This window comes from Squalius cephalus (genome assembly GCF_949319135.1).
Source record: "Squalius cephalus genome assembly, chromosome: 19".
Lineage (NCBI taxonomy): Eukaryota > Metazoa > Chordata > Actinopteri > Cypriniformes > Leuciscidae > Squalius > Squalius cephalus.
The window spans coordinates 10,262,156-10,286,464 of NC_137140.1; the positions used below are offsets into that span (position 1 = coordinate 10,262,156).

The 24,309-nt window shown below is 37.3% G+C and overlaps 1 protein-coding gene across 1 annotated transcript in view; it reads left to right on the plus strand.

Moving 5' to 3' along the window:
- The window catches only part of waplb (WAPL cohesin release factor b), a 77,767-nt gene extending 59,013 nt beyond the window's left edge, over nucleotides 1-18,754 (plus strand). The window contains exons 8-20 of the mRNA XM_079851866.1: nucleotides 2,332-2,468; nucleotides 2,558-2,669; nucleotides 2,767-2,994; nucleotides 3,910-4,021; nucleotides 4,220-4,317; nucleotides 4,895-4,971; nucleotides 9,349-9,521; nucleotides 11,100-11,215; nucleotides 12,777-12,941; nucleotides 13,175-13,382; nucleotides 15,266-15,354; nucleotides 16,257-16,352; nucleotides 17,827-18,754. Of these exons, the coding sequence (XP_079707992.1) occupies nucleotides 2,332-2,468; nucleotides 2,558-2,669; nucleotides 2,767-2,994; nucleotides 3,910-4,021; nucleotides 4,220-4,317; nucleotides 4,895-4,971; nucleotides 9,349-9,521; nucleotides 11,100-11,215; nucleotides 12,777-12,941; nucleotides 13,175-13,382; nucleotides 15,266-15,354; nucleotides 16,257-16,352; nucleotides 17,827-17,892 (1,677 nt within the window). The 3' untranslated portion in view covers nucleotides 17,893-18,754. The remainder of the gene's footprint in view (nucleotides 1-2,331; nucleotides 2,469-2,557; nucleotides 2,670-2,766; nucleotides 2,995-3,909; nucleotides 4,022-4,219; nucleotides 4,318-4,894; nucleotides 4,972-9,348; nucleotides 9,522-11,099; nucleotides 11,216-12,776; nucleotides 12,942-13,174; nucleotides 13,383-15,265; nucleotides 15,355-16,256; nucleotides 16,353-17,826) is intronic.
- The last annotated feature ends 5,555 nt before the right edge of the window (nucleotides 18,755-24,309 follow it).

Sequence of the window (24,309 nt, forward strand, 5' to 3'; positions counted from 1 at the left end):
ATCAACTTGATACTGAAGTACCTATACTTTTGACAAAACTCTAAAAATATAATGCAGAATATAAGTGTTTAAATAGTGTAAATGAACTGATGACATTAAACAAATTGTTGGATACTTTTTGTAGTATGAATGTTGGGATGATATAAATTGTGTATCATTATTGACACCTTAGAGTGATTAAGAAACATGCATGAATAAAAAAATGGGATGCTAAGAAGAGTTATACAGAAATAGAAAGCCCCCTCTCTGACAGCACGCAATTCCGTGTTCTTTTGCGGCTTATTGCCCTTACACACACAAAGTCATGTCAAAAAGCAGTGTAGAGCATTCACATAAACACAGTTGGCTATGTCTTAACTGAACGTAAACAGCTGGGCGAAGACTGGATGTGTATCAGTATATTAGATCCAAGCATTAGGTCTTAAAGAGACGCCAGCCTAATAAACCTGCTGTCAACTAGGGTTGGGCATCGTTTTGATTTGAACGATTCTGATTCCGATTCCGATTCTTCCTTTCGATTTCGGTTCTTTTCGATTCTCGATTCCGATTCTTTGAGGGGTGGAGTCAAAATCTGTCACATGCTCATTTCACAGAGGAAATTTTATTTTGATTCAATAATGAGTAAATTAGGAATGCCTCTGCACCAGACCAAAAAGCATTTATATATGCAGAACTTGCACCCTGGTCTGGACTCTCTGGATATGTATAAACTAACTCAATGCATTAAAGCTTGCTTTAAAACGCCATTGAGAACTTGTATCATTTTCCGGTCGCAGCTTGAAATGATTTTAAGTTTTAAAAAAAGATGTTAAAATATGTTATATATTTATATTTATATTATATTTATATATTTATATGCATCTAATAGCTACCTTGCTTAAGCACGCTATAAACATTCTCTATTCATATGAAAATACCCCAAATCGCGTTGGTCCACGTGAGATGATTGACAGCTGTAGGGTACCATGAATGAGAGCGCGCTGATCACACACTGACGCGAATCAGGAAGAGCAGAGACATACCTCGCTGTGTTCACTGTTTGAGCACTTCAGATCGCATAATGAATAGAAATGTGATAAAATTATGAAATATTTTACAAACATGTGATGATAAATCATTATTTCTCCAAATATGCGCACCATTGGACTAAGAGCCCTGGCAGATGCTATTGCGTATTTGAACACAAACCGGAGAAGATGTGAATGACTGCTTTATAATTATGAATTTATGAGTGATGATTTTTATTCAAAATAACGAACGTTACCAAACAGAATCAAGGAATGAACTACCCGTTTTATAATTATTATTTTGCACTCCTGGCGTTACTAATGTTGGTCGCGCAGGGTTGCCTGAGGAGGACGAGACTGTGGACCGCGCAGCACGTCGAACTAGCGCACTCCTTAATTCTGTACACCATGATGCAGGCGTCGGTGTTTAGTCATATTTGTAGTGCATCCATTCCTCCCGTGCAAGAAATAAGTCACGTGTATTGCACTGTGCTGACCCAGGCTTTTTTAAGGTGAAATAAAGCCACGCTTTTGAGCGCCGCTTACCAGCACGTAATGGCTGCATGGCTGCAACAGAACAAGCGTGCGCGGGCGCGGCAAGCACTTCCGGAAATCCAGTGGCCACTATGGAAACCAAAACTTGCGCGTTTGGAACCGATGATCGGAATCGAAAACAATTTTTCTAAACGATTCCGATGGAATCGTTATTTTGGAACCGGTTCCAGTTGGAACCGGTTCTCGATGCCCAACCCTACTGTCAACTGTATCATTAATTTTAATCAAACAACAAAAGACAAAGACAATCACTCACTGCTCTTTGAGTGAATAACTTTTATATATTTAATAAGAATCAGTTTATATGCAATTCATACAGTGAAGACAATGCAATGTTTAGGTTTTTTCATTTCATTATTCAGTTTCTGTTAAATGTTAAATAAATCTACTGTACCCTGAAAAACTTGTATCGTTGTTCTATTGCATTTGTCCTATTATTTGTCATTTGCTTCCTTGTTCTTATTTTTAATAACTAAAAATAAAATAATGGTTATCGTTATCATTAAAATAAAATAAAAATCATATTGTGAAATAAGATTTTGATCATATCATCCACCTGAATGAAGTGTTTGAGGCAGCGAGAGGCTTTATATATTTATATACCCATATACCTCAGAAAAGTAAAACTCATCATCAGAGAATATTTCTGTCAGTAATTTTGATGAGATTAACACTGCATGTAGCTTTGACACCACTGTGCTCTATTGCACTGGTAGATGGTAACTGAGCTCACAAAATAACCAGCAACATGCTTTCTTTTTCTCTACAGTTGTACACCGTTGTCCAGCATGTGAAGCACTTCAATGATGTGGTAGAGTTTGGTGAGAATCAGGAGTTCACAGATGACTTTGAGTATCTTGCCACTGGTCTGAAGACTGGTCAACCCCTTAACACACGCTGCCTTAGGTGCAGAAATCATTCCTTACTATATATTCTGACCATTATCCAATATTTAAGCTATGACCTAATGTTTGTTCATTACAATCCTTGTGCAGTGTTATTAGTTTGGCCACGCGGTGCGCCATGCCCAGTTTCAGGATGCACCTGAGGGCTCGTGGGAAAGTGGCTCAGGTCTTTAAAACTCTCAGTGATGCACCTCAACATTCAGTAAGTCCAAAGACTTTTGACTCCCCTAAAATCTTTACTGGCTGGTGTCTTACGTAAATTAATCTGTTCTACTTTGCTGTCCTTGTCCCTTCCTCAGAATCTAGCTTTGTGTACGGCCTCTCTTATGTACATTCTCAGCCGAGACCGCTTGAATATGGACCTGGATCGGGCCAGTTTGGATCTAATGATTCGTTTACTGGAATTAGAACTGGACAAATCCATTGCTGATCAGTTGACGACAAAAGAGATGAACAAAGTGAAAGAAAAGATTCGCAAACTCTGCGAAACTGTCCACAATAAGCATCTCGACTTGGAGAATATTACGGTGAGCTTGAGATCAGCTTGTGCTTGTTTATTGGGCAATGTTTCTTTCAGCAGTGCTGTAGTTCTGTTTGTTTCCATCTGCAAACTTTCCACAGAACAATAACGTTTTATTATTCTGCATTTGTGATAGACCATGCGGATGAGATATTGTGTTCATTGGGGTTTTCAGAAAGGTTCAGTTTCTACTCCTCCTAGTGGATGCACTTCAGACCTTGGATTGTGCATTCTAGGGATGTTTTCAAAATCTATTATTTGGTCTTAACTCTAGTCTCTGTGTTAAAGGAATAGTTCACTCCAAAATTATTGATATTATATAAATAAAAAAAGATTGGACTCTTTATCGACTCTTTCTTGGAGAAGGTTTAACATGCTGTTGACAGTGTAGTTTTTGTAAGCTGTCAGAAAAGAAATCAGAAAGAAATGGAATTCAAGGATTTTAAAAGTTGAGTTGTACTTACTTGACATTTTGTTTTTGAAAATGCTGACGTTGAAAAAAAGAGAGACATGACTCACTTGTCAAAGACATCCGCCTGGAGCGTGTGCACATAGGCCAGCAATTAAAAATACACAAACTGAACACAACAGATCCTGTGTGAACGCCTACTTAGAATGTTAGCACACTAAAGCACCATGATTAAACCCTCTACAAGATGTTGTCTCTCTAAATTCATAAATGAATTCAAAACACCCTTTACTAAAATACTATATTTACTTGTTTTAATGTTTTTGCTGAGCCATAAGACTGACTAATATTATGAAGTCGTGTTTCTTTGCATTTCACGCCCTCCATTTACATTTGTTTTAATGTTATGTTCAGCAAATAGAACTTTTACATTTGCATAATGGAGTCATTATAGCTGAATGTATTTTTTATAATGTCTCTCAGACTGATTGTGCATTGTCTTTTTCTCGGCAGACGGGACATTTAGCCATGGAGACATTGTTGTCGTTGACGTCAAAGAGAGCGGGGGATTGGTTTAAAGAAGAACTCCGGCTTCTGGGAGGCCTGGACCACATTGTAGATAAAGGTCTTCTGCTTTTACACTGTTTTTGCTTTTGCAGTGTATAGTATTAATGACCTGTTTATTATTCATTATTTAAAATCGAAGAGCAGAGAGATGTTAATTTTCTATTAAGTGATGGCCATCCTTTTTGCCTGAGTTTAAGATGCATTCATTTTCGAATAAGAGGCTTTTAACAGTGAGTTTGTGTGTGTGTTTCTTTAGTTAAAGAGTGTGTGGAGAACCTGAGCCGAGAGGATGATAAGGAGAACCTTGTGGCGTCATTGTGGGGGGCTGAGAGATGTCTTCGTGTTCTAGAAAGTGTAAGTCTGATACTCATCCACACTTTTGAGATGTGATTCTTTGACATTCATTTTTATTGTTACGTGCAGCCAGGTGCAGTATCCACCTTATTTTGCAATGTGGAAGTAAGCTATTTTTTGTGAATGTGTGAGACATTCCATAAGAAATTCCAGTTTGCAATATCAAGCAGCATAACGGATAGTTTTGTACAGCTAAAAATAACTGGATGCGAATGACACCAGAAGCCTCACACATTCAAGTTACAAATGGCCATGCCCACTCTCATATTTAAAAAATAAGGTGAATAAAGTGCCCTGAATGAGTTAGATCAAGTAGATCCAGGCTGTTTCTCCTTGAACTACAAACCCCATTAACATATATTTCAATTAAAAGTCATGTACATTACAGCATTAACAGAATAAAATTATATATGCTGTCACATGATTTTTACAATAAGACATTTTCTGTGACTTTCCAGAGGTGTGGTCTTGTTGTGATATACACTACAGTTCAAAAGTTTGGGGTCAGTTTTTTGTTGTTTTTGTAGATTATTATTTTTTAATATATACATATTTTTTATGTATTCATTTGATACAGGTAACTGTTCACAATCCAGAAAACCAGGCCTACCTGATCGCGTACAAGGACTCTCAGCTCATAGTGTCTTCAGCAAAGTAAGTGCCTCCAAAATAAATGCAGTTGTTCAGCAGTCTAGCTGTGGTTTTACAGTAATGTAGCAGTACTCTTGTCATGTTTTCTGTTTTTGGCAGTAAGACCCTGGTACTGTTCAGTCAGGTAGGGTGCAGGTTAACCGTGAACTTTGTGCTAGCTTTGCTCATTACTGCAGACAGCCTCCAGACTCATTAACAACCCCAATAGCTACAGGAACACTTTATCAACAGCACCAGCTGCCAAGACCATAAGCGCAGAGCTGCTGTGCCAGAGAACACCCTCTGATACAGCTCAAGCCATGCTGACATTTCTTAAAGAGACCAATCATTTCAAATATTAACAAGAGTTGCATACTGTCTCAAGTGTCCAATTTAAGAGCACTTAAAAGGATAGTTAGTCCATAAATGAGTTGTCATTTACTCCCTCTTGTCATCCCAAACACTGCATATACACGCTGCGTACAGTTAAAGTTTACAAATATCAGGAGAGGTCAAGCACTGTAAAGCTAGTCCATCTGTATCTGACATCACACAACTTCATGCTCCATATTAGAATATGAACTGAAAGTAGTCAGATTATGATTAAAAGAAACTTGTGTTCGGTCTATTCCTCATACAAAGCTATAGCTTCAGAAGACTTTGGATCTACTTTCACATTTTCTTTACAATGTAAACCTCTATGGAGTTACATGGCAGCAAATTTGCTTAAACCGCAAAAGAAAAGAAAACTCCATTATTTCTTTCCAAAAGTATTGTATTAGAAACCTAATTGCAGCAGTTAATGGCCAGAGTAATATAATACAAAGTATATTGTATATATTTACGTATAGTGTATGTAATGTACGTTACATTTTATGAAGATATATAAAACAAATATTTGATAAATGCGGAATGCTTTATTACATTCTATGAAAAGGGCATGCGTGCCTAGCGCATGAGTCACATTAACTACTTTTATGATACCTTATACCTTTCTCCATATGTGTTATGAAATATAGTTTTTCTGGCCTTGGGTTCACAAATCCCTGCTCCATTATCCCCAGCATGTAATTCTCACAACACTTTTTGTGCTGCAGACATGAATGATACCTCATAGTGCTCATACTTTCTAAGCAATCAGAATTCTTGCCTGAAAATGGAAGATGATAAAACGGGTAACAATTTATATAGACTTGCATTGAAAGAGGGAAGCCCAGCCATATCTAGAGACCACAATGTCACAGAGATGTGAAGGCTCTTTTGATTTGGGCCAGTAAGAAATCACACTACATCAAACACCCCAGCAACCAGATAGCAACACACTAAAAACAACTAAAAAAACAGCCATGAAGCAACGCCCTGGCATGTGACTTTTACATGGGCAAGTACCACTCATATTTTCAGATTTCAGTTTGCATATTGAGAGTAAATATGCATATTTAAGCATCTCTTATGGTAAATCTAGCTCATACTTGTCTGCTTGAGGCAGTCTGGCCTCTCTTCCACTGCTAATGTAATTATGAGCTGATGGCCCAGCTCTCTAGATGAGGTCAGACCCTTCAAAGAGTGCAAAGCGAACTAAACACGGGTGCTCAGGACTATGAAGAGGATCTAGATGAGTCAACAAAGTCTGCTCACACACACACACTTTTGGGAAAGCTTGTTCAGCTGGCTCTAATTCAATTAAGAGAGTACGGCAGGCCTGCATTAATAATGACCTCACTAATATATGAGTACATGAACCTCTACCTCCATTTCCCATCTCGCTCGCTAATGACCTCACATTATGCTAAGCGCATTAGTGGGATTTTGCATGAAGCTGGTCATACTGTAACACTTGTGCTTTGGTTGCTGACTGCCTCTCTGTTGCTATCTCACTCACACACACATCTTGGGGGCTAATAGAGAGGAAGAGCTAAGTTTCCCCCCTCTAGAGAAAGCTAGTGCAGCTTGTGGAAGTGTCTGCTGACCTTGGCTGGGGTTTAAATGTGATCCATTAGGATGCTGCAGGCTGTTTTTCCATCTCGAGCGTTACTCTGAATGGCCATTATTTAAATGCTGATGGAGCACTTGTAGGACCAGATTTAGAGTTGGAGTTAAAATGTTCTAATGTCATGTCACTTTGTACATTACGAGGCTTTTGATGCCCTGTGAAAGACTGTAAATTATGATTTCATTTATCAAGAGCAGTTTTTTTTGTGTGCTTAAAGTAAAATATGAAGTTTGCTAGGGTCCTTTAAGTAGTGTTTCTTAGCTGTTTTTTTGCTGCAGGACACAGATTCTGTCCTTCACAGTGCCAAGTTTTAAAGGGCCATGAATCTCCGTATCAGCTCTGGTTAGTTCTCACCACAGGTTTGAAAAATGCTACAAAAGTGGGTGTGGAAAGCTGCAGAGTGGTGCGGGAAGAGGGGAGACAGACAACACAACAATCTTTTCTGATTCAGACGGTTTTATTTCGCTCTCATTGAGTTAAAAGCGTCAAAAGCTCCGACAAATGCATGCGGCAATTAACAATTACATGCAACAAAATCACACATATACATGGTTCATATCCTTTGACTGCTTTAATTGAAATCAAAAGTAGACATATGAACGTGCTATTGCATTTTTAATAACTTTTGAGACTGTTATTTTTCAATGTTAATTTATTAATTTATTTTATTCAAGCCGTCATGTTAAGGAGCTCTAAAGTACGTTTACACTCAAGGTGCAGATGAATCCAATTTTGGAGACTCTTGGTTAAATGGAAGAGAATTTGTTCTTCGCAGAAACTCCCAAAGCAAAAACACTCACTTGTGATCCATGAATGCATCTCTCACTCTCACTACGTGAGCATAGATATGTCTCACAGCATCTGTCATAGGAAAGCATCACGTGCTGTTGTGAATAATTAAGTGAACCGTCATCAGACACACAGTCTTATGAATAATTATGAGACACAGAAGTCATCAATGTACTATAGGTGTTACAAAGCATATCATGTGACATTCACACAATGAAGATTTTAGACCCTGAAGACTAATAAATAGTGCAAAAATTAACCAGTTTTCTCCTACAATTAAAATCAACAAATGCTAATGTTGTCTTTTATTATGTGCAACACTTACCTCTGTTAAAATCCATTTTAGTATTTCACGACCCTGTAAACACATTTATCATTCTTGCGTAGAAACGGGCGTATATATGTTGGCGTAAGATTATGCTTACACTCCTCTCACCACCTGATTTATGAAGCTGTGCGTACTTTTGAAATCCAGGTGTACGCAATACCTGCCCTTGATAAATGCCGCGGCTGCAAACGATCGTCATTAGAATAACACACCCCTATATATTCAAGTCTCCGTTTCCCCCACGCAAAGTATAAACAAGGCTTGAAACGTCAGGTAAAGCGCACAGGCTCGCAGCTGAAGGAATACATATGCCTACAAATCAAATGCTTTGGTAAAGTCACACAAATTAAACATTGAAGTCCATGTTGCACAAAAATAAACACTGAAATTTATAATTACTATGTTGTTGTTTTTTTACAGTGGGTCATAATATATCATATCTTTTAGTTTGTCAGTGCGTTTTGTGGTGTTAGGAATTGTTTTTGTGCGCATTTCCGCACTAACTCAAAACGTGCGTACACCACCTCCTGAGCTGGCGTAGGATTTGAGCGTGCCGTACCCCAACGTCCATATTGATAAATCTCAAAGTCACCTTGGTTTTGGGTGTACGTCAGGTGTACGCTGGAAATTTGGTGTACGCACTTTTGATAAATGAGGGCCATTAAATGTAGGCATGTTCATGGTTTTTGAGAATGAGGGCATGTCATGCAACCAATCCATGTTGGCATGTCTAATTTTACTAACTTCTACCAAATGACAAATTAAGTTGTGCCAAAATACAGCAGAGTTTTATTGGATGCACGATTTTTTTAGTTTTATCCTCCATTTTACAGGATAAGGCTCTTTATTTTACTATCCTAACTATGCACAATTATATGGTTAGCTGCATTTTATTATTTGCATTTATCACTGTTTATCCCTGCTCTCTGCCAAGTTATCAGAACAGGTCTGTGACCCACTCATTGAAGAACCAATACATTTAATTTACTTAACAATGTGTAATTTTTGGTTCTCTTGTTGTTCTGAACCACATGCGACTGACTTTCTTTTGTGAAACACAAAAATAGATATTTTGAAGAATGTTCTTGCTGTGCTGCTTCATACAATGAAATTTTATAAAAAAAAAAACACCATAAAAACTATTTTACGTGCACTACATATACCAAGACTTCTGAAGTTATTTAACTTTTGTGTGAGAAAATTAGTGAACTGTCCTTTTAAGTTTTTGAATATTAAAACAATAATATGTAATTATTTGGAGGGACATGACATCTTTGACTTTGTGTTTTAGGGCCTTATGGCACTGTGAGGAGATGATCCAGAGGTACAGTCGAGAGGTGAACAGAGGCCTGTGCTCGTCGGGCACACCGCTACCCTACTGCAGCAACAGCAATGTGGGGAAAGCCGTAGAAGACTGTATGCGAGCCATCATTGGAGTCCTGTTAAATCTCACACATGATAACGGTAAGTACAAAGACCAGAATGTTTAACAAAACAAATTTTCCAATTTGACAGTGAAGGAATATATTGTAAATGTAAGTGTTGAAAAAGCTACTTTGCAATTGTAGTTTACCAAGTTACAAGGTATTCTTTAAGGGTTAGTTCACTGAAAAATTAAAATAGTCATCAATTTTTCTCCCTCATTCCAAACCCCATGAGACTTTTGTTCATTTTGTTCATTGTTCAACACAAATAAAGGTAATTTAATGAAACCAGAGAGATTTCTGCGCCCCACCCCCAACCATTAAAAAATCCATTCCAAGAACACTCTGACATTTTAAAGTTCAAAAAGGCATTGTACTGGATAAGAACCGGTTTTCGGTTCCCAACCCTAATTACGAAACACAATTTTGCCTGTTTATAGCATTATCTCTTTTAATGTGATACCAATACATAGTCAAAATTATTATTTACCCCTGGTTTCACAGACAGGGCTTAAGACTAGTCCTAGACTAAAATGTAAGTCTGAGCTGTTTCCACTGAAATAAACTTGCACTGACTGATCTTAAAAATATATCAGTGCCTTTTTAGTTTTAAGATGCACATCGGTAATGTTTTTTTCTAAGCATGTTTATAAAAATTACTTAAATGTCCTAATTGATCTTTGGTCTAATCCTGGCTTAGTCTAAGCCCTGTCTGTGAAACCGGGCCTTAGTGTTTCTATGTAATTTACGGTGGTGTAAGGTGCTGGAAAAAGCTTTAAAATGGACCTTGAAAGTGCTTGAAAAGTGCTTGAATTTGACCTTGGAAAAGGTGTACGAACCCTGCAGGGGGTTGAGATGGCTGGAACTCTTCAGGAGAGAAATGGTGCAGACTCTGGACAAGGATGAAACTTTATCGTGCATGTTCACACAGATCAGCAAATGGAGTATACTTTGAAAGGCTATGAGTTTGACTGCGCATATGCTAGTGTTCAGTTCATGTCAAAGCATAAGGAATACTTTTTGGCTTTAGTCAATAATTTGGAACCTTTCTCACCGCAGCTCGATAGCATTGTGACCGCCATTTTGCAAATGCCTTTTTGACCGGTGAAATTTATTTTTTACTGCTGTAATGTGCTGTCACTGACAGAGGTTCTCCAGCACACAGATCCAACTAATCAGTAATGAAATACATTATTGGTTATCAATTAGTCATTACATACTTATGTTGCTGCTTTTAGTTAGTTACTCCCTAACACTGAACTGTAATATGTGCTAGAAGCTGAACAATCAGGCAACTGGGCCGCAGTAACTGTCTCATTACATTATGCCTAATAGAACGTTTGTTATTCTGCTTTTGAAAGGCTTAAAGTCAATAAGAGTCTTTTGGCTTCCTTGCATGGGTTTTGTTCGATGTGCCAAATGGATTTCTGTTAGCAGTGCTGCTTTGGCTAGCTGCTCTCTAGTATTGCTGCCAAACCCTTTAGCATAATGCAGGAGTACTCGGTCATAAGCCAAATGTGAGCAGCTTGGAGAACAACAGTCAGAGAAAATCCCTGATTAACTAACTTTGAACTCATATATGCAGCAGCCATTGAGTGCGTTTTCTATCTGTCTGTAGAATGGGGCAGCACAAAGACAGGGGAGCAGGAGGAGTTAATCATCACAGCGCTGAACTGTGTGCTCAGGGTCCCACAGTACCTGCCGCAGGAGCAGAGGTTCGATATCAGAGTCCTGGTGAGTACACAGCTCTACTAATATCAGTTAGTGTTAGTATACATTCAGTGAGGATCAGCAGTGTCCACTAGGAGTTCCAGAGTGCTTTCAAACGTTACAAATGAAAAAGCCATACTGTGGTCAGATTGGTAAAAAAAAAGGCTACGTGCTGGTTCAGATATATACAATGCTTATTTGTGAGGATTATGCTGGTAATTATAAAACTGTTGGCTCAACCAAAAAAATAGATCCCAAAAAAATAACAACCTTATGCATTTCTTTTTGTCATGGCAACTTAAAATGAGATTGTTCAACCAACAAACTATATTGAGTTAGAGGAACTTCATAATTTGTAACAAACAAATTTAAGTTGATTACTCAAAAAAAAAAAGTCAATTAGTTAATCAGTTAATCAGCCAGTTAATCTTATCTATATTTCTGTTACAATTCACAGCTGTCATAGCACATGCTTAGTGTTAACTTATTTAGCATGTACTGTAGATTTAATGAAGTAGTAAGATACTTGTCACTGGCATTAACACATTTGTTACTTATAGAGCCAATGTAGTGTTTACTTTCATTTAGTCTACTCAATTGTAACCACAACTTCAACATAACAGAAACTTTATTGAAAAGAGTTTGACAAAAAAAATGTCAAATGTAACCGCATTAAACACTAACAGGTATTTCCCTTCTATAAAAAAAACAGTACAGTAAGTTCAACATTTAATGCTCCTTATCCAGTCCCATGCAAAGCATCCTGGGAACTAGAAATCCACTGTCCAGTTTCCAAAATTATCAAGACAATTTCATTTATTTTTATTTTTATTATTATTATAGCAGAAATCTGAGTTTATATTAGACACTATATTTGGTTAATTTAATGATCAACATTATGTCAACAGAACTCAACACAATCTTGTTTGCAACTTTAAAGGTTTAATTAAATCAATAAATTAGAATTTTTAATTTGCAGTCATGCATTTTTTTTAAGTTGTGGTAACAGGTTCCCTGAATTAATTCTTAGTGTGGTTAATATTGTTCGTTGATTGTAATGTGTTAATACACTCCTTCCATTAGTAACAAATTAATTTGTTACTTAAACTGCTAGGCAGATACTTTTTTTGTGAACATTTATAATGCAAACAAATCACTGATTTGATCACTGACAAGTTTTGTTAAATTAGTTGTTACTAAAAAATAGCATCAAACTTAGGAAACCAATTAATTGGCAAAGATTGAGCATTTTAGTGCAACATACATGTTCATAATCTTTGCTGTTTATTACTATGCATTGCTCTACACATTGAATCCTACACATTAACTTTGATTCAACAAAGTACATTTAAAATAGTATTTGTAAAATGGATTTTTTTTAACCAAGTACTACCCATGCTATTTTGCCAATGCGAATACAATAAATGTTTTTTTTTTTTTTTTGTATAATTTAAACGTAAAAAAATATTTTAAATAAAATATTAAATATTTTGTATTAATATAAACAAAATATTTTGTAAGCATTTGTGCAAACCAGTTGTGTGTGACATTACTGTTAAAGTTTTGTGTGTGTGTGTGTGTGTAGGGTCTGGGCTTGCTCATTAATCTGGTGGAGTACAGCGCAAGGAACAGACACTGTCTAGTGGAGCTGCAGATGGAGGGAAGTGACGTCTGGGACTCCATGTGTGTGTCTGACAAAGAGGAGTTGCAGACTGAGAGATCTCTCGGTGCCATTGCTGCTTTGGTGAAGGTATAGACATACAGAAAAACAAATGATTTATGCTGGAATTTTCATTAATGCATGTGTACATTAATAGAAACGTAAAGATGTAATAGAATAGCATTACTATTAGTGGTGGGAAATTGCAGTCATTTTAAATCTTTTGAAACTGTTTACCAAATTTTTTTTGTTTTTTGCCCGTCACTAATTGGTTCACAAACGAAACATCAGTGATTAGTTTTCCTCTGTTTCTGCATGAATAGCTTTTCCTTCAGAGAGAGCATGCGGCCATTTTGGCAGAGGCGGAGACGGATGACTTCATCAATGATGCACCAAAGCCCCAATTGGATCAGAGCGGAGAATGGAAAGAAACCAATGAAGAGATTCAGTGGGTGGCTTCAGAGAACAACAACCAAGGACAACAGGACAAGAAGAAAGAAGAGGAGGATGAAGAACTTGATCTCAACAAAGGTAGACACTCACTATAACTTGAGACTAGCCAAATGCAGTTTTTCTTTTTGCCATGGCAGGTAATTTTGCTTCATCTATGAGCCACTTTGATGGGCGAACAATCTCAGATTGGACCAATGAGCGAATGCTGTTGTTGAAGTAGCATATTTGATTAGATTTGGAGGAACAGATTAAAGAGAAGCTGATGAGATGCTTGCCTTCAGTTTTGACTTTGACATCTTCAGGGCCGCTCATGCCCCAAGTGTAAACACACTTTAATGTGCATGCACACGCATGTCAGTGATTTCTAAGAGAGGAATTTTATATTACATTTGAGAGCACCAGCTGAACTCAGACCTTCTCAGGTCCTTTTAGCTTCTGCGTCAAGAAACCAAAATCGTCTTTAGTTAATTTTTCTGATGTTAATGCAATTCCGATTTTAGTTTTCTGTATGTTACAATACAAAGCTAGTCTAATGCAGAGATAACATTATGTAATTATCATCTGTAGTTATCGAGTGCAGCCTCAGAGATAAAGCTGCTTGTGCAAGACCTTTCTGTGTATAGTCAGCCTTAAGGCCTTGATATACTCACGACAAAGTTCTTTTTTGTTCTTCACTTTGGGGTAAAAAGAAGTTCAACATACGTGACCAGCGATATACTGTTAGCGAACATCCTGACACCGAGAGCGCTGTTTTGATGAATATGTAAAAATGTCCTACACGCTTTCCTTTCAACGACAAAATAAACGCAACATAAATAACAGCAGTGAGAAAACAGCAGTTAAGAAAGCATCTGATCATATCGATGTGGATATGATTGCACCAGCTCTGCAATTCAGCACTCCAGTAAAGTTATGTCACGTTTATTTATATAGCACGTTATACAATAGATTGCTTTAAATCAAGCTGTTTAGTTTACAATATTAAACATGAATAAACAGTGTCAGTGTCTCTTTCAATTAGAATTACAACTTCAGTTTACTATAAAGCGACTCTCCAGTGTATTCATGTTTTTACTTGCGGACTTCTGACCTCGATGGACTGAACAGAAGAAATGAACCGGAGAAGATTTCCATGTCAAATGAGGTGGAGTCTCAGAGCCACATTTACCTATTACATCATTGCCATGGATCAATGGTAGTTTGATGATATTTACCAGCAAGTGCGATCTTTTCCAGAAAGTTCGTTTTGGCAAGTTGTTTCAAACTCCCGAAACAAACACAAGACAAACTTTGTTTTGGCCTGATTTTGTTCAAAATGATGTCAGGCATGTTCATTCTTCGATTTCGCTTGAAGTACATCAGGGCAGTATATTGTAAGCGTGTGTTGTGACTCATGTTAGTTTTCTTTTGGTGTTCTACAAACTTCACTTAGCAAAACACTATCTGTGTGTCCCTGCAACGTTTGTGCCAGCGGAGCATGTTTCCTCTGCAGTCATCCTTATTGTTAAGAGACTAAGGAGTCAACTTTCACCCAAGCATGTGGACATGCTTGTAAACAATATAAACGCAACCATTATATGCAGATATGTTATATGTTAATGTACGTTCTCTACTGTTATTATTTGCCTTTTTCATTTGCTCTGCCAGAGCTTAAATTCTTTGGTTCTATTCTTATTGTTTGTGCATTGCTTCTAAATGTTTTCAAGAACAAAAACAAACAAGAAAGGTATATTGTATGCTGCTTGTGCATATAATTATAATCTTGTTCTGAAATGAAAAAAATCGAAGTGAATAAAAAATATCTTCACATCTTTCTCATTAAACTTAATTTAAATAAATAGAATATTCCTTTATTATGAGCTCAAATATTATTGAAAAATGTCTTAACCCTTAGTAAATATGCAAAATTTGTATATGTTTTGAGGTTATTTTGAGTAATGTCATGTGATTTTTGTCTCCAGCTCTTCAGCATGCTGGCAAGCACATGGAGGACAGTATTGTGGCATCATACACTGCACTGCTTTTGGGCTGTCTGTGCCAGGGGAGCCCTGTAAGTAACACACTCACGTATCTCAATGTTTTCCGTTTTGGATCTCTGATGCATGATTTGTATCTGCGTCTTCTCAGAATCAACATTTTCCTCATAAAGTATAAAGAATATAATTTATTATTAATGTCAGGTATGCATTTAGCTATGCAAGACTACAACCTTTTGTCTAGATACCCTTTCTGTCCTCTACAATTGCTCTACAAGTCAAAACAAACCAATAGCATTTATTGGTGCAGAGCTTTTGCTGTTCAAATTCCTTTGTAAGGTTTGAGGGTTGTTTGTCTAAATTGCTCAAGTTCGAAGGCAGGTATCAGAAGAAAGCCCCTGAGTTGTGTTTGCCAGTATTAATGGCTTTATTTTCAGGACGTTAATAGGTGGGCTGTTGAATTGTCTGTAATGGACTCCTCTTTTTCTCTTTCACAACACACTGTTGCTTTCTGACTGACGTACACGGCCATTATCTGTCTCGCCAATAAACACTGCCCAGACGCAGACACAAAACGAAATGGCATTTATACTCGTATTTCTCCCACTTTTCCTTTTGGATGCATGTTTGCACACTTTGAAGGTCAAGTTTGATTCTGTTTTTGAAAAACAAAGCAAATTGACTCGAAGTAGGATTTTTTTTTGAAAGGTACATAGTCCTGTTTGCACTTTAGATTCATGTTATGAGGCTTCCAAGCTTTTGGAAGGAGGGAAATATTTGAGTTTGATGTTTTTGTAGAACGAGTACTATGGAGACTTTTGGAGCGTACTGAAAAAATGATGGCCGGAGATGCAGTGCTGCTGCTTTGATCAACAGAGACTTGCTTTAAAAATCTCCAGACTCTCTTTCAACACTGGCCTGCAGTGTTCTGTAACCTCGCAGGAGGAACAGGCTGCTAATTCTGTTTCTCTTTCAGATGAATGTGACTACTGTGAGGGAGAACCTGCCAAAAGGGGATTTTTCAGTCATGACAGAGATGCTGAAGAAGTTCTTGAATTTCATGAACCTTACAGTAAGTACACAAGTGATTGACCAGTATTCTCAATGGGCGATGCAGGGTTGCTGAAATTTTCAGCATTATTTCAGTAGTCGATACCATTCCAGCGAAATGTCTTGATTCGCAAAAACTATTTCAATATCACTGCTATTATGTTAAAAGAGTGCTGAAGGGATGACGCAATTTTGTAGGCCAACCCGGAAGTCACCATCACCCTGGTACCCTGGTTTGGATTTTTGCTGTGATGACATTTAGTTTCCATGACAAACTCTTTAGTAGTACCATTTTCAGGCATTTAACCAAAGACCCATTGACTTTGGGACAGTGGAACCGGAAGGTCAAAAATGCCAACTCATTCCTGCAGTGCTCTATTATATGATTTTGAAATGATAATCAGCATATCTAAAATGTAAGTATGGTAACACTTTACAATATGGTTCCATTTGTTAACATTAGTTAATGTATTAACTAACATGAACTAACAATGAGCAATACATTTGCTACAGTATTTCCTAATCTTTGTTAGTTAATAAAAATACTGTTCTTTGTTTGTTCATGTTAGTTCACAGTGCTTTTACCAATGTTAACAAATACAACTTTTGATTTTCATAATGTATTAGTAAATGTTGAAATTAAAATGAACTAAGATTAATAAATGCTGTAGAAGTATTGTTCATTCTTAGTTCATATTAACTGGTCAACTAATGTTAACTAATGAAACCTTATTGTAAATTGTTACTTTAAGTACAAATAATGACTTTATTATAAAAGAGCAATGAAGAATTTGCAAGTTTTGTTATTAATTCTATTTTTTTTATTATATATTTTGTGCTTAGACACAATGTCAATAAACAACATGTACTTAAATATTTGTCTGGTTTGAAACTTTTACATGTGACCATTATACTTCATACACTTTATTGCCCTTGTTATGCTTGCTACATTTACTATAGTAATAACAGTAAAAAATTGTGTAATTATACGCAACCAACACCGTGTCTACACCAGACGCGAGTGATGCTGTCTACACTGGATGCGGAGCCATGTGGCACGACATTACACAACAAATTCCAGACAGTGAACTGATGTCCTATTCTATTTCTAACGTACTCCAAGCGCTTATCGTACTTTGGAGTTTCTTTGTCACGTATACTGTAGACAGGACACGACAACTCACTTTTGGTGAAGAGACAAAGTACATGTTGTTACTATTACTCAGTGCTTATTTGTGCAAGTACACTTGAACAAGGCCACATTCAAATAAAGTGTGATCCACGAGAGAAATTCCTCTTCTGTTAACTGGCTGAGTGGGTAAATTGAACCGCCATAATCTAAGAATGGCCAAATATCGACTGATTAATCGGTATATCATTAAAAAGTATTAATTAATTAATTAATTAATACTAATGTTCTGCCTCATTCGGTAAAGAAAACCAATAAGAAAGTTATACTTATTGACTGACCAGTTGTGTTTTTTTGTCCTTTACAGTGTGATGTGGGCACCACGGGGCAGAAGTCTATCTCCAGGGTCATTGATTATCTGGAACACTGCTAGTGTTTTTATGGAGCTCCACGCACAGACCTCAGCACACCTCGGCCCAACCCGACACACCTGGAAAACAACCCACGATCATCATCCACCAGTACCTTCCTCATTCAGACTGGAAAGAATGAAGTTTAAAGCACATCACACATGGAACTGTATTAAAAGGAGCTGTTTTCATTGGGTTTGTCACAAGTTGTTCATCCGTTTCGTCTTCAAATGTTTTCGTCACAGCATAATTGTGTTTCTCACATCACAAACCCCCCTTAATCTGCCATCTATTGATCAGTCGCCTTGGAAGTTCGTTTTCATTGTCAGAAATAGAGTAGCTTTGATAAAACTTGTTAAAGGATGTTTGTTGTCCCCTCTGTTTGTTTAATTCCACTTTCAAGTCGGTAAATTCAAGAGCGTTCAACACTGACCTGACTGATTGGAGGGTGAATCCAAAACAGCATTCGCAATTCTGATCCTCTTTGAAATGCCGTGAAGACATGCCCTCCTGGTTCAAATCCATTCTCTTCACTTCAGGATGTGCTCCCTTTGTGTTGCACAAATTCGTTTTTTAATCGATAGAGCTGTGTCAAAGGTCTGCGAATGAATACATTACATCGCTTTCCATTTCGCGAGGGCAGGAAAGGGACAAAGCGTTTTTGGAATGTTTTAGTAGTCGTGACTCATAACCATATAGTCCAAATGCCATAACGTTAACTGTGAACTTAACCCTGATTTCCAAACATAAGGCTCAAAATCAACAGTAAAACTCATTAATATAATACAACAGCTTGGCTGCATAATCGTATTGTGCATGAGAGAGATGATTTGGGTTTGGGTCATGGCTACATGGTGACCCAGGTTTTGTGAAAATTCTTGTGCATGCGCTGCTACTGTGGTTTGGTTAGAGCCAAAGTTGCTGTGAGAATAAACTTTAAACGCAGTTTCACATTACACTGGTTACCATCTAGCAATGGCCTTGATGCTCAACAACTAAACTGAGCCACGCAACAAACTTTCATCCCACATTTCACTAGTTTGTGTCATAAAACCTGAATTTGTCCATCATTGTTTATGAAGGATTGATTGTTTCTTATTTTTTAGTAGATTGAATTTAGCACTTGACGTCTCTTTGATAAAGCCAGTACAATTTTGACCCAAACCGTTCTCGTCTTCTCAAGTTTGTGTTTTCAGAAGCTCTCCATTGTTTGTTCGCCTCTCAAGTGATCGCCCACAACAGTAAGCTTTACGGAGGCTCATTTTAAAGTCAGATGCTCAAGACGTTTTGCTGCCATTGTCAGCCCTTTCATGGGCGTAGACTGAAATATCTTCGTTTTCAATGCACACAGCTTGGCAAAAGCAAATCTAGGGTCATTTGTTCCCCTCTCACTGCTTAACTGTTTTAGTTTGACTCTGTTACACAAAACACTATGAGTTGTGAGTATTTTGTTGGTAGCCAGTGTCGAATTCTGGGTCAGTGAGCTCCAAACATCACCACGGGATGAATTCACACAGCGGGGGGGGGGGACTGAATGAAGCAACCTGAACTGTAAATACTCATGTAAATATTGGCTGTTGGAGAACTAGATAGACTACTTTTCTGAATTCAATTGTTTTATTTTATACCGCATTTTCTCAGTTGTGTTCTTTGAGGTAAGCGTTATCGAAAAGCCAACTGCAGGAACATGAAATTTGTACCAATTTCAAAATAATGTCTTTGGTTACTTGTACATAATTTTAACGCAAATAAAAATTGCTACTTTCAGTACTTTTTACGTGTCGTTTTTGGTGTCTGGTTGGCATATTACGATTAGGCAAAATAGCATTATTACTTTTGGTACTAAATCCACTATTTAACAAGTGTATTGTGAACTCAAGAACAAAAGACAAACTTTTTCCTCTGAAAATATTTATTTGTATAGCATAAAAGGAGAAATATGTCATTAATTACAGAATATTTATATTTTACTACAAAATGTCCAACAAACAAACAATGATGTTTAACGCAAATAAAAAAACACTGAGAATGTTATTTTGCTCCATTGCTCCTCTCCAGATAGTGAGAGTCCACTATGAGTTCTGGTGTTTTGGGGTCACAGCAAGTGGGCCGCCTGAGATTCCCAGCGTATGATCTTATCCTACAAGCAGGAACAGTTTTCTGCTCTGGTTTGGTCTCTTCAGTGTCCGTTGAACCCTTCACAATGACCTGATCCTGCACGGCCATGGTTAACGCTGGGTAACTGAATTCCGGGTCGCAGTCTCTTTCCTCCAGCAGCTCGCTCAGAGTACTGATGTAGATCTGCGCCATCTGAAGCGTCTCAGACTTGGAAAGCTTCCTGTCGCTCTCCACGTTAGGAATGACGCTCCTCAGGCGGTCGAAGGCCACGTTCAAGCCCAGCATCCTCCTCCTCTCACGGGCGTTAGCAGCCAGACGGCGACGTCTCCGGGCTCGGGCGATCGCGCTCTGGTCTTCGTCGGGATATGCGAGTCCGGACAGCCGGAGTTGGACGAGAGCGCACGGGTCACAGCTCGCCCTGCTCTGATCCCTCCAGCCGACTGTTTCGGGATGTGGGTCAGAACAGGCTTTCTCTGCCTCTTTCCAAATGAGCTGCGCGTAAGAGCCGTCTGGACGGGGCATGCTGAACACTTGAGGATGAACTGTGTCTCCAGAGCACAGAAGAGCTGTATTTATTGAGGAGAGGCCCCACGTAATGAGAGGCGGGTGTGTGAGGGTCGTGTGTGCTGAGAAATGAATAGAAATGAGTCTCTTTGATAATGACCACAGGGAGTCTATTAACCCAGTTCATCAAAAGTGGATTAGATGCGTGTGAGTGATCTCTGACGGGCCTCCTGACACTGAGGTAAGCAGATAACTGCTGCTTAACAGCTACACAAATATCAATAAACAAACGCACTTGTTATACACCACACACCTCATTTTATTTAGATTTCCACATTTTAGAAAAAAAAAATGTCTTGAAATGAGTTGGAAAAAAAGATCAACTTTTTTTCATGAGAAATGAAAAAAAGATCATTTTAAAGTAAAACACAATCTTTTACTTTAAGAGGTTTTTAAGATCATTAGAAACCCAAACTGGTAATACTAGAATGTCTTCTATGGGTGTTTCTGAAACTAAGGGCACTTTTGATGCCCAAATGAAAAAAAAAAAATCAACACCTATGAATTTCAATGAATTCCTATGAATTTTAACCATCACAGTCCATAATACATATAAAACTGAGATTATAACTAAGATTATGATTTTAAAACTTTATTTTTATGTTTATATTATCTCCTCTTACAAAATGTCATTACCGCAACATTACAATAACGTTCATTTTATACACTTCTTTTTTATTATCTATATAAAAAAATAAAAATACATTTATATAGTTTCTTTCAAGATTTGTCCATTTTGTAAAAACTGATATTAAAGATTAATTTAAAATTACGGGATTTTATGATTTTTGTTTTCATACACGCCAAAGATAAAATATTTAGCTTTTTATGAAAAATATTGTCATTTTAATGTGTAAATCATCTCTACTGAAGTGTTAAAATAATTTTTGCTAATTAAAACATATGATAAATAATTCAAATAAATCATTGCTGCGGTAATGACAGTTTGTGTTGGTAAGGTCACATTGTAATGTCACGTGTTAATAATGTAACCTTAACAATAGGGAAAACGGTAGAGAAAAACAGAAGGTATTTTGTCAAAGATAGTAGAGATATTGCAGAAAATACTAGGTCAAACGGATTTTTCTTGTTTCAAAAACGAATACATCTATGAACAACTACTGTAACAACAAACTATTTTAAGGCCTTCAGTATTTAGTTTTGTCCTCTTGTTTCTTTTGTTTATCCTCCACTGTCCTTTCTGATTTTAAGCTCTGTCATATTGTGTGATTGTTTCTGAAGAGCGCAATTTTGGTGACGTACATTGTTCGTATACAGTAAGCTCGTGAGAGTCTGATTGATAAACAACAAACTGTATATTCTCTGGCTCACTGATCGCACGCTGCATTATGTACAGGGAAATTTCAGCAGATTTGCGTTGTTTCCACACACACTTGGGATAATGTTTGCTTTGTCATGTGTACGTTGCTGTGTTTAGTAATAGAAGGTTTACGCAGTCAGGTCAAGGCGCTTGATTTAGGAGTTTTTTGGCGCTTCCATGTGGTCCTGTTCGATATCGCAGCTTGACTCGTCTAAAATGAAAACAAGCTACAGTATTTGTTGTTGCATTGCACACATACTATACTGTGAATTCTGTAAAGTTTTTTAATGTTTTTTTTTTTCATGGGTGCTAATGGTGTGCATACATTTGTTATATAATAGAATTATATGGACTAAATATATTTGGTGTCCTTTTGGAGTCTCCAAGGGTCCTTGAAGCTTGCAGAAAATAGTTTTGTGAGAATCGCCCTTCAATCTTATTGTTTACTTTGCAATACGTTTACTATAGCAAATGATGTCAAAATGAATGTTAAACAAGATAAATGGCGTTTGCTTACTTTCACGACAAGTGTGCGACTAATCGCACAACAAAGGTGTGATTAATCCGATTAAAAATTAATCAATTGACAGCACTAAATATACGTATACGTGTATACACACACACACACACACACACACACACACACCACTATCACTATAGGCTGTATTATCACTTTTATGTTCTTTATTTTATATGTATATAAAATCAGTGGTTTTATCTCTAGATTTTTTATTAATATTTTGCATTTAACTAAACATCCATACATTTTACAATCACAACTGGAATTACATGAACAATGATGCTAACAACACACATTTACAATCAGCTCCGAACAAATAAAACAAATTGTTTAATTATATTACTCCTTACTTTAAATAGCTAGTTCACAATAAATAAACTTGGTTATTGTTTAATGACTTTTGCAATAATGCATGCGTGATAGTGGTTTCATTTAAAGCCTTTGTCTGTTCATACTGTATAATCTGCTCATTGTACATGAAATATTCTCAGGCAATAAAGTGCAGTTCATAAAGGTTTAATTGACAGGCGACATCTACAGCAATAACTCTAATCCAATTACGCAGAGAACACACACCGCCAGAGCAGAAACCCCCCACACACACTCCACGTACTGCAATATTCAAGAACAACAAAAGAAGATTCAGTTTGCTCAAGGAGGGGGCTTTTCATGCCCTGGCCGTGTTTTGGCTGGGTAGGTCTTGGCACACTTCACATATTAAAGCTAATGAAGCGCCTCATTGAGGCGAGGACGCGGGCTGAGATCAAACCAGCGTGGGGTGGGTGCATTCAGGGAAACCCCACGTAGAGGGTAAATTGGGGTGGATTCACGCCTGTCAGAGCGAAACCAGCCCGAATGAAACAGAATTTTCATTGAGGGGATTAGTGACACAGGATGAATCGATGGTTGCGGCTTCTTTTCACATGGTGCCAATGAAGCCACATTTTGCAGGGCGCACGAGCCAAAACCCTGAGCTGCCCATATTGCTGCAAAGTGACACTTGTCACAATTCATTAAATCTTAGCATACACCCTGACATGCACTGGATATTTATGCCAAAAAATATCCTGTCATACAGGTTTTTTTTTATTTTTTTATTTTTTTTATCAGTGCAATCAAAAGTATAAAAGTCATCCTGCACAGTTTCGGATTTGCAAGATTTTGCAAAGCATTAAGGTAAGATAGTTTTCACAAAACGTCTGAAGGAGGACTTTGACTGAAAACGCGTATTATTTAATGAAGGGTTGCAAGTTACGACTGCGCTTTTTCTGTTTATACAACGCATGCAAAAGCCTCCATTGCAGAAAGACAGAAAAATATGACAAAAATTATGCCTTTCTCTCTCTCTAGGTGCTAAACATTAATTTTCCAGCAACAAGTCTCTCTTCAGCCCTGAAAAAAATAAAAAAATTAAGATGTCTACTGTAACTGTGCAGTTATGCATTTCTTCTATGTAAATCTGCTGGTAAATACAAAATTGGCTGCAATGTGCAGCTAAATATCATCTTTCTCTTTTAGCTAACACACACACACACACACACACACACATATATATATATATATGTATGTATGTATGTGTATATATACAGTGAGGAAAATAAGTATTTGAACACCCTGCTATTTTGCAAGTTCTCCCACTTAGAAATCATGGAGGGGTCTGAAATTGTCATTGTAGGTGCATGTCCACTGTGAGAGACATAATCTAAAAAAAAAAATCCAGAAATCACAACACTGTAAAAAAAAAAAAGTTGGGTCAACTTAAAAAAATAAGGCAACTTATCGCAAGCTCTTTTTTGAGTAAACTCCACAAACAGGGACTGAAGTCCACGCAACTCAAAAGATTACGTTAAAATCATAAGTTGCTTCAACATAAATAGTCATGTTTAGCTAATGAAACAGAACAAAGTATTTTTAGTT